Consider the following 14761-nt stretch of genomic DNA (forward strand, 5'->3'; position numbering starts at 1 on the left):
CCAGGAACAATCACAGTCAGGGGGACCATGACCACCCACGTCACACGACACAGCACATAGTGACGGTGAGGGGGCAGCCTCACCAGAGTTTTATAAGCCTGCAGCATACCTTCCTGACTCAGTGCTCAATTAATGATTTTTTTTTTTGGTCTCCAAATTATAGGAAAGATGTCAACAAATTAGAGAGAGTACAGAGAAGATTTACTAGAATGTTACCTGGGTTTCATCACCTAAGGTACAGAGAAAGGTTGAACAAGTTGGGGCTTTATTCTTTGGAGCGTAGAAGGTTGAGGGAGGATAGAGGTGTTTAAAATTATGAGGGGGATTGATAGAGTTGACGTGGATAGGCTTTTTCTATTGAGAGTGGGGAAGATTCAAACAAGAGGACATGAGTTGAGAGTTAAAGGGAAAAAGTTTAGGGGTAACATGAGGGGGAACTTCTTTACTCAGAGAGTTGTGGCTGTGTGGAACGAGCTTCCAGCAGAAGTGGTTGAGGCAGGTTCGATGTTGTCGTTTAAAGTTAAATTGGATAGATATTTGGACAGGAAAGGAATGGAGGGTTATGGGCTGAGTGCGGGTCGGTGGGACTGGGTGAGAGTAGGAGTTTGGCACGGACTAGAAGGGCCGAGATGGCCGGTTTCCGTGCTGTAATCGTTATATGGTTGTAATGAAGGCAAATTTGCTGCAGACTGCCTCCACCACCCCGTCAGCTTCTCTCAGGGAGCTGTGGACTCAGACCTCAGCGTACCCCTGCATGTCACCGGGGTTGGGGGTCTTGGCCTTGGCTACGCACCGCCCCCCAGCACCCAATCTATCAGAGTGCAGCAGCCATCCCCTCGCCCGGAAGGGACGGACTACGGACTTCAGGGAGGGCAAGGCGAGGGAACACTCACCAGTCCCCATCGAGGGAACAGCATTGGAGAGGGTGAGCAGTTCCAGGTCCCCGGGCGTCAACGACTCTGAGGGTCTACCCTGGGCCCAGCCTGTCCAGGCAGCCACGAAAGAGGGTGCGACGGCAGCTATAATTCGTCAGGGGCTTGAGGAGGCTCAGCCTGTCACCCCAAAGACCCTCACGGGTCTCAGTGGAGGATTCTGACTGGCTGCATCACAGGGGCCACTGCACAGGGTCAGAAAAGGTGCTGAGGGTTGTAAACTCAGCCAGATCCATCATGGGCACCATCCTCCCCACCATCGAGGACACCTTCAAAAGGCAATGCCTCAAGACGGTGGCATCCGTCATGAAGGACCCCCCATCACCCAGGACGTGATGGTTCGGTTAGGGTGAGGGTGACGGTTAGGTCTCTGCTCTGTATATTTGAATGCTTGGAGCACTGTGGGGAAAGGTGACGGTCATAGAGCATGGGTCAGCACAGGGAAACCTCGACGCTGTGGCCGTGACTGAAACTTGGTTGAGAGACGGGCTTGCGAAGTTTTAGGAAAGGTAGAGAGGGCAGTGGAAAGGGTGGTGGTGATTGGGGTGGGATGGGGGAGGATACACAGAACTCATCAGGGTCAGTATCACAGCTGTACTCAGGGGAGACATAATGGAGGGGTCAGACTCCGAGTCCATTTGGGTAGAGCTCAGGAATAGGAAGGATGCAATCTCACTGATGGGACTGTACAACAGATGCACCCCTCCTCCCCCCTCGCCAGTAGCCAGCGGGAGGTATGTAATAAGAGTAAGGGAAATGTGTAAAAATAATAGGGTTGTTGTCATGGGGGTTTCAACTTTCCCAGCGTAAACCGGGATTTTCTTCGTGCACGTAGGTGAGATGGAGAAGAATTTGTTAAGTGTATCCAGGAGGGTTTCTTAAATCAATATGTGGACGGTCCATCGAGAGGAGGGACTGGACCTGGTGTTAGGTAGTGATCCTGACCTTTCAGTGGGTGAGCAGTTGGGAAACGGTGACCACAACTCCTTAACTATCAGGATAGCATTAGATAAGGATAGGTATGGTCCTTGCAGGAGAGATTTAAGTTGGAGCAGGGCAATAGGCAGAAACTAGGGAGAGTTTATTGGGAACGGCTGTTTCTCAGGCAAGCCCGCATCTGACTTGTGGAGGGGCCTTTAGGATCAATTGCATAGAGTACGGGACAGGAACGTTCCCGTCAGAACGAAGGACGAGGACGGAAAGGTAGGAGAGCTTCCGATGCCGAGACAAGATGATTTTAGTCAGGTAGGGAAAAGGAAACGCGTGTAAAGATTATGAGGGTAGAATCAAATAGAGCCCTTGAGGAGTATGACGAAGCCAACAAAGAACTAAGGAAGGGAATTTGGGAAAGCCAAGAGGGGCCATGAAAAGTCCTTGGCAAGTAGGGTCCAGGTGACCAAGGCATTCTATACATACATCAAGAGCAAGAGGATAACTCCAGGGAGGCTGGGACCACCCGAGGATAAGGGGGAGGATATCTGCTTCGAGGCGGAAGATGTGGGTCCTCAATGAGTACATCGCTTCAGCATATGCCAAGGAGAAGGACGTGGAGGATAGGGAGATCAGTCCCGAGCGTAGTGATATGCTCAGGCATTTCGAGGTAACGGAGGAGGTAGTGTTGAGTCTCTTAAAGGAGCATTAAGGTGGATGTCCGGAAAGCCTGTTGGGATATACCCCAGGAATAGAGAGAGCCAAGAGAAGATATTGCTGGGGCCTTGACCAATAACCTTGTGTCCTCTCTCGCCACAGGGGAAGACCCAGAGGACTAGCAGGCAGCTGATGTTGTTTCACGATACAAGAAGGGAATCAGCAACTATAGAAAGCCCTGATTTACTTTCTTCATTGAGTTTTCGGCGAGGTGACGAGGGTGATTGATGAAGGTAGACCTGTGGACAATATCTACTTGGACTGGACAAAGCCCGTCGTGGGAGGCTCATCCAGAAGGTCAAGGTGCATGAGATCCATGGTGAACTGGCCGCTTCAGAGGGTAAACTCACGCAAACTCTTCCCCCTCAGATTGGGTGGGACTAGGACTAGAGGTCACAGTTTAAGGGTGCAAGGTGAAATATTTAAGGGGAACCTGAGGGAGAACTTCTTCACTTCGAGGGAGATCAGAGCGAGGAATGACGCGGGGAAGGCAGGTCTAATTGTAACATTGAGGAGAGGTTTGGATAGGTACATGTGTGGGAGAGGTTTAGAAAGATATGGTTCACGTTCAGGTAGATGGAACGAGGTAGGATACTGGTTAGCGTGGACTAGATGGGCCGAAGGACCTCATACTGAGCTGTGGTGCTGTATGATTTTGCAACTCTGTGTCTGACCCCGAGAGTGTGTGGTGGGACGGTATGGAGGAAGCTTCACTGTGTGTCTGACCCCGGGAGTTTGTGACGGGACGGTGCGGAGAGAGATTCACTCTGTTTCTGACCCCGGGAGTATGTGATGGGATGGTGCGGAGGGAGCTTCACTCTGTGTCTGACCCCGGGAGTGTGTGACGGGACGGTGCGGAGGGAGCTTCACTCTGTGTCTGACCCCGGGAGTTTGTGATGGGATGGTGCGGAGGGAGATTCACTCTGTAGTCTGACCCCGGGAGTGTGTGATGGGTCGGTGTGGAGGGAGTTTCACTCTGTGTCTGACCCCGGGAGTGTGTGATGGGACGGTGTGGAGGGAGTTTCACTCTGTGTCTGACCCCGGGAGTGTGTGATGGGACGGTGCGGAGGGAGATTCACTCTGTGTCTGACCCCGGGAGTGTGTGACGGGACAGTGTGAACACTCACTTCATGGTGGTGGTGAGCTTGAGGGGACGAACTCCTGGGGTGGCGTAGCGGAGAGCGTTGCGATAGGTGACGTGCTCAATGGCTCGGTTAATGTTCTCGATGTCGTCTCCCTCCAAGACAAGCTGCGTCTGCGAAGGGTTAATGTGGACCTGAGGGGCAGGAGCAAATGTGGAGCGAGGGAGCAGGGGAGCGGGAGAGCGGAGGGGTGTGAGGGAGGTAAAGGAGGGTAAGCGAGTTGGGGTGAGATGGAGGGAGAAAGGGCGGGGGAGGAGGAGTTGGGGAGGTAGGAGCACGAGAGGGGAAGCAAGGGGAGAGGGGACGAAGAGAGATGGGGGTGTTAATGGAGGGGTGAGAGAGGGAGGGGGTGAGATGGAGAAGGGGAAGGTGGAGAATGGAGAGGTGGAGGAGAGAGATGGGGAGAAGGGGGAGGCGTGGAAGGTGTTGGGGAGGGGGAGCACGAGAGGTGAGGCAGAAGGTGGAAGAGAGGGGAGGAGAGAGGAAAGGGAAGCACAGTTAATATGTGATCCACCCACTCAGCTCAACCCAGGGTCACTAGATCCCTCCCCACCTGGGACAAAGGATTTCCTACCCCCAGGGGCAGTAGATTCCTCAACATCTGAGCCGAAGGATCTCCCATCCCAAGGTCAATAGTTCCCTCGGGACAAAGGATCGCCAACCCAGGGCGATAGACCCCTCACCAGTTGGGCCAAATAATCTCCACCCTTAGGTCTGTAGATCCTTCAGAACCTGGGCCAAAGGGTCTCCACTCCCCAGGTCCGTAGATCCCTCACCAACTGGTCCAAAGGATCTCCACCCCTGGGTCAGTACATCTCCCAACTCCTGAATCAGTGAATCACTCCACCCTGGATCAGTGGATCCCCCCCAGCTCCTGGGTGAATGGATCCCTCGCCCGCGTCAGTAAATCTGACACCCACATGTCAGTACATCCCTCACCTTCTGTTCCAGTAGATTCCTCACCCCCTGGGACTGTCTGACCAGCTCTGCATGATCAGACCCCTCACCCCCAGCTAAGTGGTTCTCCCAGCCCTGTGTGAGCAGATCCCTCACCCCCAGGTGAGCAGATCCCTCACCCCCGGGTGAGCAGATCCCTTCCGCTCCCTCTGGGACAACGTACCTTCATGCCTTTGCCCAGACTCTCGAAGTCACTGAAGTCGAGCCCTTCCCTGCAGGAGTAGAGACACTCGAGAACCTGGTGACCATCCATGGGTCCCGGCCTTATCGTCACCCCGGCCAGCAGCGCCGTCAATAACCGTTCCAGAGGGGGCTCCTGTGAGGCTGCAGAGGGCAGGGGAGGGCGGCACTCGGTCAGCATCACAGTCTGCGGCATTCCTTCCATCGTCCCTCTGTTCCCTCTCCTCCCCTCCCTCACTGCCCCTCCTCACCCCTCCCTCCTTCACCTCCCCTACCTCTCCTCCCCTCCCTCACTCCCCCTCCTTACACCCTCCATCCTTCACCTCCCCTGCCTCTCCTCACCCCCTCTCTCCTTCACCTCCCCTACCTCTCCTCTCCTCCCTCACGGCCCCTCCTCACCCTTTCTGCTCCCTACCTCATTGCCCCTACCTCTGCTCTCCACCCTCACAGCCCTTCCTCAGCTTCCCCTCCCTCTCCTCCAGTACCCACCTCCCCTCCCCTTACTCACTGCCCCTCCCTCACCTAACTTACTTCCCCTCCCTTCACTCCTCCCTCATTGCCCCCCTCAATTCCCTTCCTTTATCTCTCCTCCCTCACCTCTGCTCTTTCAGCATCTCACCCTCCACTCCATTCTTCCCTGGCTTCCCTCATTGCCTCTGTAACACCACACCCTCCCTCACTTCCCCTCCTCTCAGCTCACTAATCACTCACCGTCCTCCTGTGCTTCCCCTCCCCTCTGCTCACTCCTCACTCACTGACCCTCCCTCACATCTTGTCCACTCCTTTCCCTCCCTCATCACTTCGCCTCCCACCCCTCCCTTCTCTTCCGCACCCACACGACATTCCCTCCACTCCCAACTCCTTCGCTGACCCTTCCTCAATCCCTCTCCCTCACTTCTCCTCCGATCCCTACCCTACCTCCCGTTCACTCTTTCACCATCTCTCCCTCCCCTCCTTCCACAACACTACCCCCGCCCTCGGCGCCGCAGAGAAGGAGGGCTGGTTAGCAGCTCAGAAGATGACGTGAGCATCTTGAAGGATGCAAGGGTGCAGGATCCAGGGGTTGAATAGAAGAGACGGTCTTTACCTGGGGGGACATCGCGGAGGGCAGATTAGTGAGCTGAGAAGGTGGGAGATGAGTGGAGGGGACGACGAGGGTCTTTACCTGAGGGATTGGGGAAGGGAGAAGATGGGAGATGGGTGGAGGGGATGACGGGGGTCTTTACCTGGGGGGACATCGGGGAGGGGAGAAGGTGGGAGATGGGTGGAGGGGACGACGGGGGTCTTTACCTAAGGGGTTGGGGAAGGGAGAAGGTGGGAGATGGGTGGAGGGGACGACGGGGTCTTTACCTGGGACATCGAGGAGAGGAGAAGGTGGGAGATGGGTGGAGGGGACGATGGGGGTCTTTACCTGGGGGGACATCGCGGAGGGGAGAAGGTGGGAGATGAGTGGAGGGGATGACGAGGGTCTTTACCTGAGGAATTGGGGAAGGGAGAAGGTGGGAGATGGGTTGAGGGGACGACGGGGGTCTTTACCTGGGGGGGCATCGGGGAGGGGGGAAGGTGGGAGATAGGTGGAGGGTACGATGGGGGTCTTTACCTGGGGGGGCATCGGGGAGGGGGGAAGGTGGGAGATAGGTGGAGGGTACGACGGGGGTCTTTACCTGGGGGGACATCGGGGAGGGGAGAAGGTGGGAGATGGGTGGAGGGGACGACGGGGGTCTTTACCTAAGGGGTTGGGGAAGGGAGAAGGTGGAAGATGGGTGGAGGGGACGACGGGGTCTTTACCTGGGACATCGAGGAGAGGAGAAGGTGGGAGATGGGTGGAGGGGACGATGGGGGTCTTTACCTGGGGGGACATCGCGGAGGGGAGAAGGTGGGAGATGAGTGGAGGGGACGACGAGGGTCTTTACCTGAGGAATTGGGGAAGGGAGAAGGTGGGAGATGGATGGAGGGGACGACGGGGGTCTTTACCTGGGGGGGGCATCGGGGAGGGGGGAAGGTGGGAGATAGGTGGAGGGTACGATGGGGGTCTTTACCTGGGGGGACATCGGGGAGGGGAGAAGGTGGGAGATGGGTGGAGAGGACGACGGGGGTCTTTACCTGGGGGGACATCGGGGAGGGGAGAAGGTGGGAGATGGGTGGAGAGGACGACGGGGGTCTTTACCTAAGGCATTGGGGAAGGGAGAAGGTGGGAGATGGGTGGAGGGGACGACGGGGGTCTTTACCTGGGGGGGCATTGGGGAGGGGTGAAGGTGGGAGATGAGTGGAGGGGACAACGAGGGTCTTTACCTGAGGGATTGGAGAAGGGAGAAGGTGGGAGATGGGTGGAGGGGACGACGGGGGTGTTTACTGGGGGATCGGAGAGGGGAGAAGGTGAGAGATGGGTGGAGGGGATGACGGGGGTGTTTACTGGGGGATCGGAGAGGGGAGAAGGTGGGAGATGGGTGGAGGGGACGACGGGAGTCTTTACCTGGGGGGACATTGGGGAGGGGGGAAGGTGGGAGATGGGTGGAGGGGACGACGGGGGTCTTTACCTGGGGGATCGGGGAGGGGAGAAGGTGGGCGATGGGTGGAGGGGACGATGGCGGTCTTTACCTGGGGGGACATCGGGGAGGGGGGAAGCTGGGAGATGAGCGGAAGGGACGACGAGGGTCTTTACCTGGGGAATCAGGGAGGGGAGAAGGTGGGAGATGGGTGGAGGGGACGACGGGGGTCTTTACCTGGGAGATCGGGGAGGGGAGAAGGTGAGGGATGGGTGGAGGGGACGACGGGGGTCTTCACCTGGGGGATCGGGGAGAGGAGGAGGTGGGAGATGGGTGGAGGGGACGACGGGGGTCTTAACCTGGGGGGACATCGGGGAGGGGGGAAGGTGGGAGATGGGTGGAGGGGACGACGGGGGTCTTTACCTGGGAGATCGGAGAGGGGAGAAGGTGGGAGATGGGTGGAGGGGACGACGGGGGTCTTTACCTGGGGGGAGATCCGGGAGGGGGGAAGGTGGGAGATGGGTGGAGGGGACGACAGGGGGTCTTTACCTGGGGGATCGGGGAGGGGAGAAGGTGAGGGATGGTGGAGGGGAGGACCGGTGTCTTTACCTGGGAGATCGGGGAAGGGAAAAGGTGGGAGATGGGTGGAGAGGACGACGGGGGTCTTTACCTCAGGGATCGGGGAGGGGAGAAGGTGGGAGATGAGTGGAGGGGACGACGGGGGTCTTTACCTGGGGGGAGATCAGGGAGGGGGGAAGGTGGGAGATGGGTGGAAGGGACGATGGGGGTCTTTACCTGGGGGGAAATCAGGGAGGGGGGAAGGAGGGAGATGGGTGGAGGGGATGACAGGGGTCTTTACCTGGGGGATCAGGGAGGGGAGAAGGTGGGAGATGGGTGGAGGGGATGATGGGGGTCTTTACCTGGGGGATCAGGTAGGGGGGAAGGTGGGAGATGGGTGGGGGTCTTTACCTGGGGTGAGATCAGGGAGGGGAGAAGGTGAGGGATGGGTGGAGGGGACGATGGGGGTCTTTACCTGGGAGATCGGGGAGGGGAGAAGGTGGGAGATAGGTGGAGGGGACGACGGGGGTCTTTACCTGGAAGATCGGGGAGGGGTGAAGGTGGGAGATGGGTGGAGGGGACGACCTGGGTCTTTACCTGAGGGGAGATGCGGGAGGGGGGAAGGTGGGAGATGGGTGGAGGGGACGACCTGGGTCTTTACCTGGGGGGAGATCCCGGAGGGGGGAAGGTGGGAGATGGGTGGAGGGGACGACGGGTGTCTTTACCTCGTGGATCGGGGAGGGGAGAGGGTGGGAGATGGGCGGAGGGGACGACGGGGGTCTTTACACGGGGGATCGGGGAGGGGAGATGGTGGGAGATGGGTGGAGGGGACGAATGGGGTCTTTACCTGGGAGATCGGAGAGCGGGGTAGGTGGGAGATGGGTGGAGGGGACGACAGGGGTCTTTACCCGGTGGGACATCGGGGAGGGGGGAAGGTGGGAGATGAGCGGAAGGGACAACGGGGGTCTTTACCTGGGGAATCAGGGAGGGGAGATGGTGGGAGATGGGTGGAAGGGACGACGGGGGTCTTTACCTGGGGGGACATCGGGGAGGGGAGAAGGTGGGAGATGGGTGGAGGGAACGACGGGGGTCTTTACCTGGGGGGAGATCCGGGAGGGGGGAAGGTGGGAGATGGGTGGAGGGGACGACGGGGGTCTTTACCTGGGGGACATCGGGGAGGGGAGAAGGTGGGAGATGAGTGGAGGGGACGACGGGGGGTCTTTACCTGGGGGATCGGGGAGGGGAGAAGGTGAGGGATGGTGGAGGGGAGGACCGGTGTCTTTACCTGGGAGATCGGGGAAGGGAAAAGGTGGGAGATGGGTGGAGAGGACGACGGGGGTCTTTACCTCGGGGATCGGGGAGGGGAGAAGGTGGGAGATGAGTGGAGGGGACGACGGGGGTCTTTACCTGAGGGATCGGGGAGGGGAGAAGGTGGGAGATGGGTGGAGGGGACAACGGGGGTCTTTACCTGGGGGATCGGGGAGAGGAGGAGGTGGGAGATGGGTGGAGGGGACAACGGGGGTCTTTACCTGGGGGGAGATCAGGGAGGGGAGAAGGTGGGAGATGGGTGGAGGGGACAACGGGGGTCTTTACCTGGGGGGACATCGGGGAGGGGGGAAGATGGGAGATGGGTGGAGGGGACGACGGGGGTCTTTACCTGGGGGGACATCGGGGAGGGGGGAAGATGGGAGATGGGTGGAGGGGACGATGGGGGTCTTTACCTGGGGGATCAGGGATGGGGGAAGGTGGGAGATGATTGAAGGGGACGACGGGGGTCTTTACCTGGGGGGAGATCGGGGAGGGGGGAAGGAGGGAGATGGGTGGAGGGGATGACGGGGGTCTTTACCTGGGGGATCAGGGAGGGGGGAAGGTGGGAGATGGGTGGAGGGGACAACGGGGGTCTTTACCTGGGGGATTGGGGAGGGGGGAAGATGGGAGATGGGTGGGGGGACGACGGGGGTCTTTACCTGTGGGGAGATCGGGGAGGGGAGAAGGTGGGAGATGGGTGGAGGGGACGACAGGGGTCTTTACCTGGGGGGAGATCGGGGAGGGGAGAAGGTGGGAGATGGGTGGAGGGGACGACGCGGGTCTTTACCTGGGGGGAGATCGGGGAGGGGAGAAGGTGGGAGATGGGTGGAGGGGACGATGGGGGTCTTTACCTGGGGGGAGATCGGGGAGGGGAGAAGGTGGGAGATGGGTGGAGGGGATGACGGGGGTCTTTACCTGGGGGGAGATCGGGGAGGGGAGAAGGTGAGGGATGGGTGGAGGGGACGACGGGGGTCTTTACCTGGGGGGAGATCGGGGAGGGGAGAAGGTGGGAGATGAGTGGAGGGGACGACGGGGGTCTTTACCTGGGGGGAGATCAGGGAGGGGGGAAGGTGGGAGATGGGTGGAAGGGACGACGGGGGTCTTTACCTGGGGGGACATCGGGGAGGGGGGAAGATGGGAGATGGGTGGAGGGGACGACGGGGGTCTTTACCTGGGGGATCAGGGATGGGGGAAGGTGGGAGATGGGTGAAGGGGATGACGGGGGTCTTTACCTGGGGGGAGATCGGGGAAGGGAGAAGGTGGGAGATGGGTGGAGGGGACGACGGGGGTCTTTACCTGGGGGATCGGGGAGAGGAGGAGGTGGGAGATGGGTGGAGGGGACAACGGGGGTCTTTACCTGGGGGGAGATCGGGGAGGGGAGAAGGTGGGAGATGGGTGGAGGGGACAACGGGGGTCTTTACCTGGGGGGACATCGGGGAGGGGGGAAGATGGGAGATGGGTGGAGGGGACGACGGGGGTCTTTGCCTGGGGGGACATCGGGGAGGGGGGAAGATGGGAGATGGGTGGAGGGGACGACGGGGGTCTTTACCTGGGGGATCAGGGATGGGGGAAGGTGGGAGATGATTGAAGGGGACGACGGGGGTCTTTACCTGGGGGGAGATCGGGGAGGGGGGAAGGAGGGAGATGGGTGGAGGGGATGACGGGGGTCTTTACCTGGGGGATCAGGGAGGGGGGAAGGTGGGAGATGGGTGGAGGGGACAACGGGGGTCTTTACCTGGGGGATTGGGGAGGGGGGAAGATGGGAGATGGGTGGGGGGACGACGGGGGTCTTTACCTGTGGGGAGATCGGGGAGGGGAGAAGGTGGGAGATGGGTGGAGGGGACGACAGGGGTCTTTACCTGGGGGGAGATCGGGGAGGGGAGAAGGTGGGAAATGGGTGGAGGGGACGACGCGGGTCTTTACCTGGGGGGAGATCGGGGAGGGGAGAAGGTGGGAGATGGGTGGAGGGGACGATGGGGGTCTTTACCTGGGGGGAGATCGGGGAGGGGAGAAGGTGGGAGATGGGTGGAGGGGACGACGGGGGTCTTTACCTGGGGGGAGATCGGGGAGGGGAGAAGGTGAGGGATGGGTGGAGGGGACAACGGGGGTCTTTACCTGGGGGATCGGGGAGAGGAGTAGGTGGGAGATGGGTGGAGGGGACGACGGGGGTCTTTACCTGGGGGGAGATCGGGGAGGGGAGAAGGTGGGAGATGGGTGGAGGGGACGACGGGGGTCTTTACCTGGGGGGAGATCGGGGAGGGGAGAAGGTGAGGGATGGGTGGAGGGGACAACGGGGGTCTTTACCTGGGGGAACGTCGGTGATGTTGTTTGTTTCTGTCCAGATCTCATCTGCGGAGAGAAAATCAAACAGTGTCTTGAGAGAGGGAGAGAGAGAGATGGGGGGGGAGTGGGTGAGAGAGTGTGGGAGAGACTGAGTGAGAAAAAGGGAGGGGACAGCGAGAAAGAGAGAGACAAAGAGAGGGACAGCGAGGAAAAAATCAGTCAGGGAGTGAGATAGAGAGACAGCAGAGAGACGGGGTACAGAGATTAAGTACAGAGAGATGGAAAGAGGGAGAGGGACAGAGAGAGAGGGTGAAAGAGTAACAGAGAGCGAGGTACACAGCGTGAGAGTGAGACACAGTGATATATATATATATATAGAGAGAGAGAGAGAGTGAGAGAGAGAGAGAGAGAGAAAGAGTGAGAGAGACAAATAGAGTGGGAGAAAGTGAAAGTGAGAAGCAAGAGTGAGATGGAGGTGAGACAGAGAGGGGGATAGAGAGAGAGAAATTGAGACCGAATGTGTTGACAGTGAGGGGAGGGAGTCTGAGCTAAAGTGGGATAGAGCGGGAGAGGGGGAAGGGTAGATAAAGAGAGAGTGAAGTGGAGAGATGAAGAGAGAATGGGGTGTGCTGAGCAGGAGGGGTATGAGAGAGAGTGGAGTGGAAAGGAAGAGGGAGAGTGGGGGAGGGAGAAAGATAATGGAGACAGAAAGAGGGGCAAGATGAGAGAGTGGGAGATAGGAGGGGAGGGAGTGACAGAGAGAGAGAGAAAGTGGGAAGGGAGAGAGAGGGCAGAAGGGATTGTGACGGTGAGAGAGGGAGAAGGAGAGAGGGAGGGAGGGAGAAGGGTGTGGTGAGAGTGGCGGGATCTGAGAGGGGCAGGAAGGGCAGAATGAGAGAGGGTGGGGAGAGAGAGAGCTATGTGAGAGGGGGAGAGTGGAGAGAGAGTAGGAAGGAAAAGGGAGGAAGAGAGAGAGGGGTGTAGAGAGAGTGTAAAGGGGCGAGGGAAGGGAAGAAGGGAAGGAGAGAGAAGAAAAAAGCTGGGGGAGATATCAAGGCAAGGGAGGGAGGGAAAGTGGAAGAGGGGAGGGGGAGAGATGAGAGAGAGGGAGTGAGTGAGATGAGGAAGGGGAGAGAGGGAAGAAGAGGAGTGAGTTTAGGGAGAGAGAGGTGAGGAGTGTGTGAGAGAGATAAAGGGAGTGGGGAGAGAGCAATGGAGAGTGCCAGAGAGCTGGGGCGAAAATGAGAGTGAGAGAGTGAGTGTGAGATAGAGAGAGTAAGAGTGTGTGTGTGAGAGAGAGAGAGAGAGAGAGAGAGAGAGAGAGTGAGAGAAAATGAATGAGAACTAGAGAGAACTTTCCGAGAAGTCTGGGAAGATTCAGCATTAGACCAAAAACTTTCAAAGACTTTTATAGGTACAGAGCGGAGAGTATCCTGACTGGTGCATCGCAGCCCAGTATGGAATGCCCAAGATTGGAAAAGCCAACAAACGGTGTTGGATACAGCCCAGTCCGACACAGGGAAAGCCCTCCCCATCAGTGAACACATCTACAAGGAGCACCACCATGAGGAAGCAGCTTCCATTGAGGACCCACCACCCAGGGCATGCTCTCCACTCACTGCTACCATGTGGCAGCAGGTTCAGAAGTGTTATGTCCCACCCCACAGGTTCGGGAACAGCTGTAGCCCGACAGCATTAAGGCAACAGAAGGGAATGTCGGATATCTTTGCATCCTCTTTAGCCGTGAACGAGAATGCCGTGCGGACCTTGGGCCAACCCAACCCCGCCCTCCTGCTCAGCCTTCCGATTTCCTGTCGTCCATGTGCCTGGCGAAGAGTTTGTTAAACGTCTCTGACGTATCCCCTCTCCCCCCACCCTGACGGTGTGACCCCCGCACCCGTCTCTAATAGTCTGTGCTGGGCTAATAGACTAATAGGCTAACAGACTGATAGGCTGCCGCCTTCACCCGGTCTCTCCGTGGTCAAAAGAGCATAAAACACTGGAGCTCAGCAAGGCCATTCAGCCCCCTGAGTCTGCACCACCTCTTCATCATGGCTGACTTACTATCCCTCTCAACTCCATTCTCCTCCCTTCCCCCACCCCACCCCCCGTAACCTTTGATGCCCTGACTCAGGGCTCCCCAACCTTCTTTGCACCGCAGACCGGTGTAATATTGACAATATTCTTGCGGACCAGCTGACCGGGGAGGGGGTGTTCAAGTGGGGTTAAACTCACCTCAACATGTCTTTTACAGTTGGGGTTGCCAACCTTCTCACTCCCAAATAAGGGACAAAAGTAGCAGTCAAATCCCGGGACACTTTACCCCAGGAAAGACGACCATGACCATGAAGCCTTGCGCGGGCACCTGTGTGCGCATGTGTGTACGTGTACGTGCCGATTTATTTCCTACAAATCGGCTTTGGCTTAATCTTCCCGATTCTGTTAAGTGAAACTACACTGTACATACATTATTTCTACCTGTGTATTTATTATTTCATTCCTGCTTTTACTATATGTTAGTGTTAGTTTAGGTTTTATGTGTTATTTGGTATGATTTGGTAGGTTATTTCAAGCTCAACAGTGCGTGATGACAGGGAATGAGGAAAGGTGCAGCTGACTCATATCGTTTCATATCGACAAATCATATCGTTTCCTCACAGCCCAGTAGCACATGCTTTGCTTGGGGACTGCTGGCCCAACTGATTAAGAACCTCTCAACCTCAGCTTTAAATATACCTCATGATTTGAATTCTACAGATTCACCCCCGTCTGCCTCACGAAATTCCCCCTCCTCTGTCCTACAGGGACGTCCTTCTGATCTGAGCCACGGCCACGAGCTGGAGGAGTGGCTTGACAGAAGCGTGAAGAGAGGGAACCCCTGCCAGACCGAACGGCGACCAGGGATGGGGCTGACCCCGAATTCCGCCTGCGACCCGCTCTGGCCCCGTGTTCCAGCAGGAAGTAGCGGGCCGCTGCTCCCCAGTCCTCGCGAGGAGATGGAGCGGGGGTAGTGGGTGTCCGGGGGAGTGGGGGGGGGGGGGGGCCGCACTCACCTGTCCAGCAGGCTCCAATGACCAGGCGAGGCTGAGGCCTGGGTGGACGGAAGGGGCCGCTCTCCATGACCAAGGCGGGCTCGAAGGTCACGCCGTCTACGTAGAGGACCACGGTGGGGAACTGGAGGCTCAGGGCGTAGTGGTGCCACTCGTCGTCGCAGACCTGGGTGTGGAGAGAAGGGAGGAGAGGGTCATTGGGGCGGGGGTTAAGGCCC

General features: G+C 58.2%; 1 protein-coding gene across 1 annotated transcript in view; it reads right to left on the reverse strand.

Moving 5' to 3' along the window:
• The window catches only part of clstn3 (calsyntenin 3), an 81883-nt gene that overhangs the window by 18235 nt on the left and 48887 nt on the right, over positions 1 to 14761 (reverse strand). Inside the window, exons 9-12 of the mRNA XM_072275540.1 lie at positions 14547 to 14709; positions 11515 to 11559; positions 4842 to 5002; positions 3707 to 3855 (exon numbers count right to left, since the gene is read on the reverse strand). Of these exons, the coding sequence (XP_072131641.1) occupies positions 3707 to 3855; positions 4842 to 5002; positions 11515 to 11559; positions 14547 to 14709 (518 nt within the window). The remainder of the gene's footprint in view (positions 1 to 3706; positions 3856 to 4841; positions 5003 to 11514; positions 11560 to 14546; positions 14710 to 14761) is intronic.

Source organism: Mobula birostris, chromosome 13 (genome assembly GCF_030028105.1).
Source record: "Mobula birostris isolate sMobBir1 chromosome 13, sMobBir1.hap1, whole genome shotgun sequence".
Classification (NCBI taxonomy): domain Eukaryota; kingdom Metazoa; phylum Chordata; class Chondrichthyes; order Myliobatiformes; family Myliobatidae; genus Mobula; species Mobula birostris.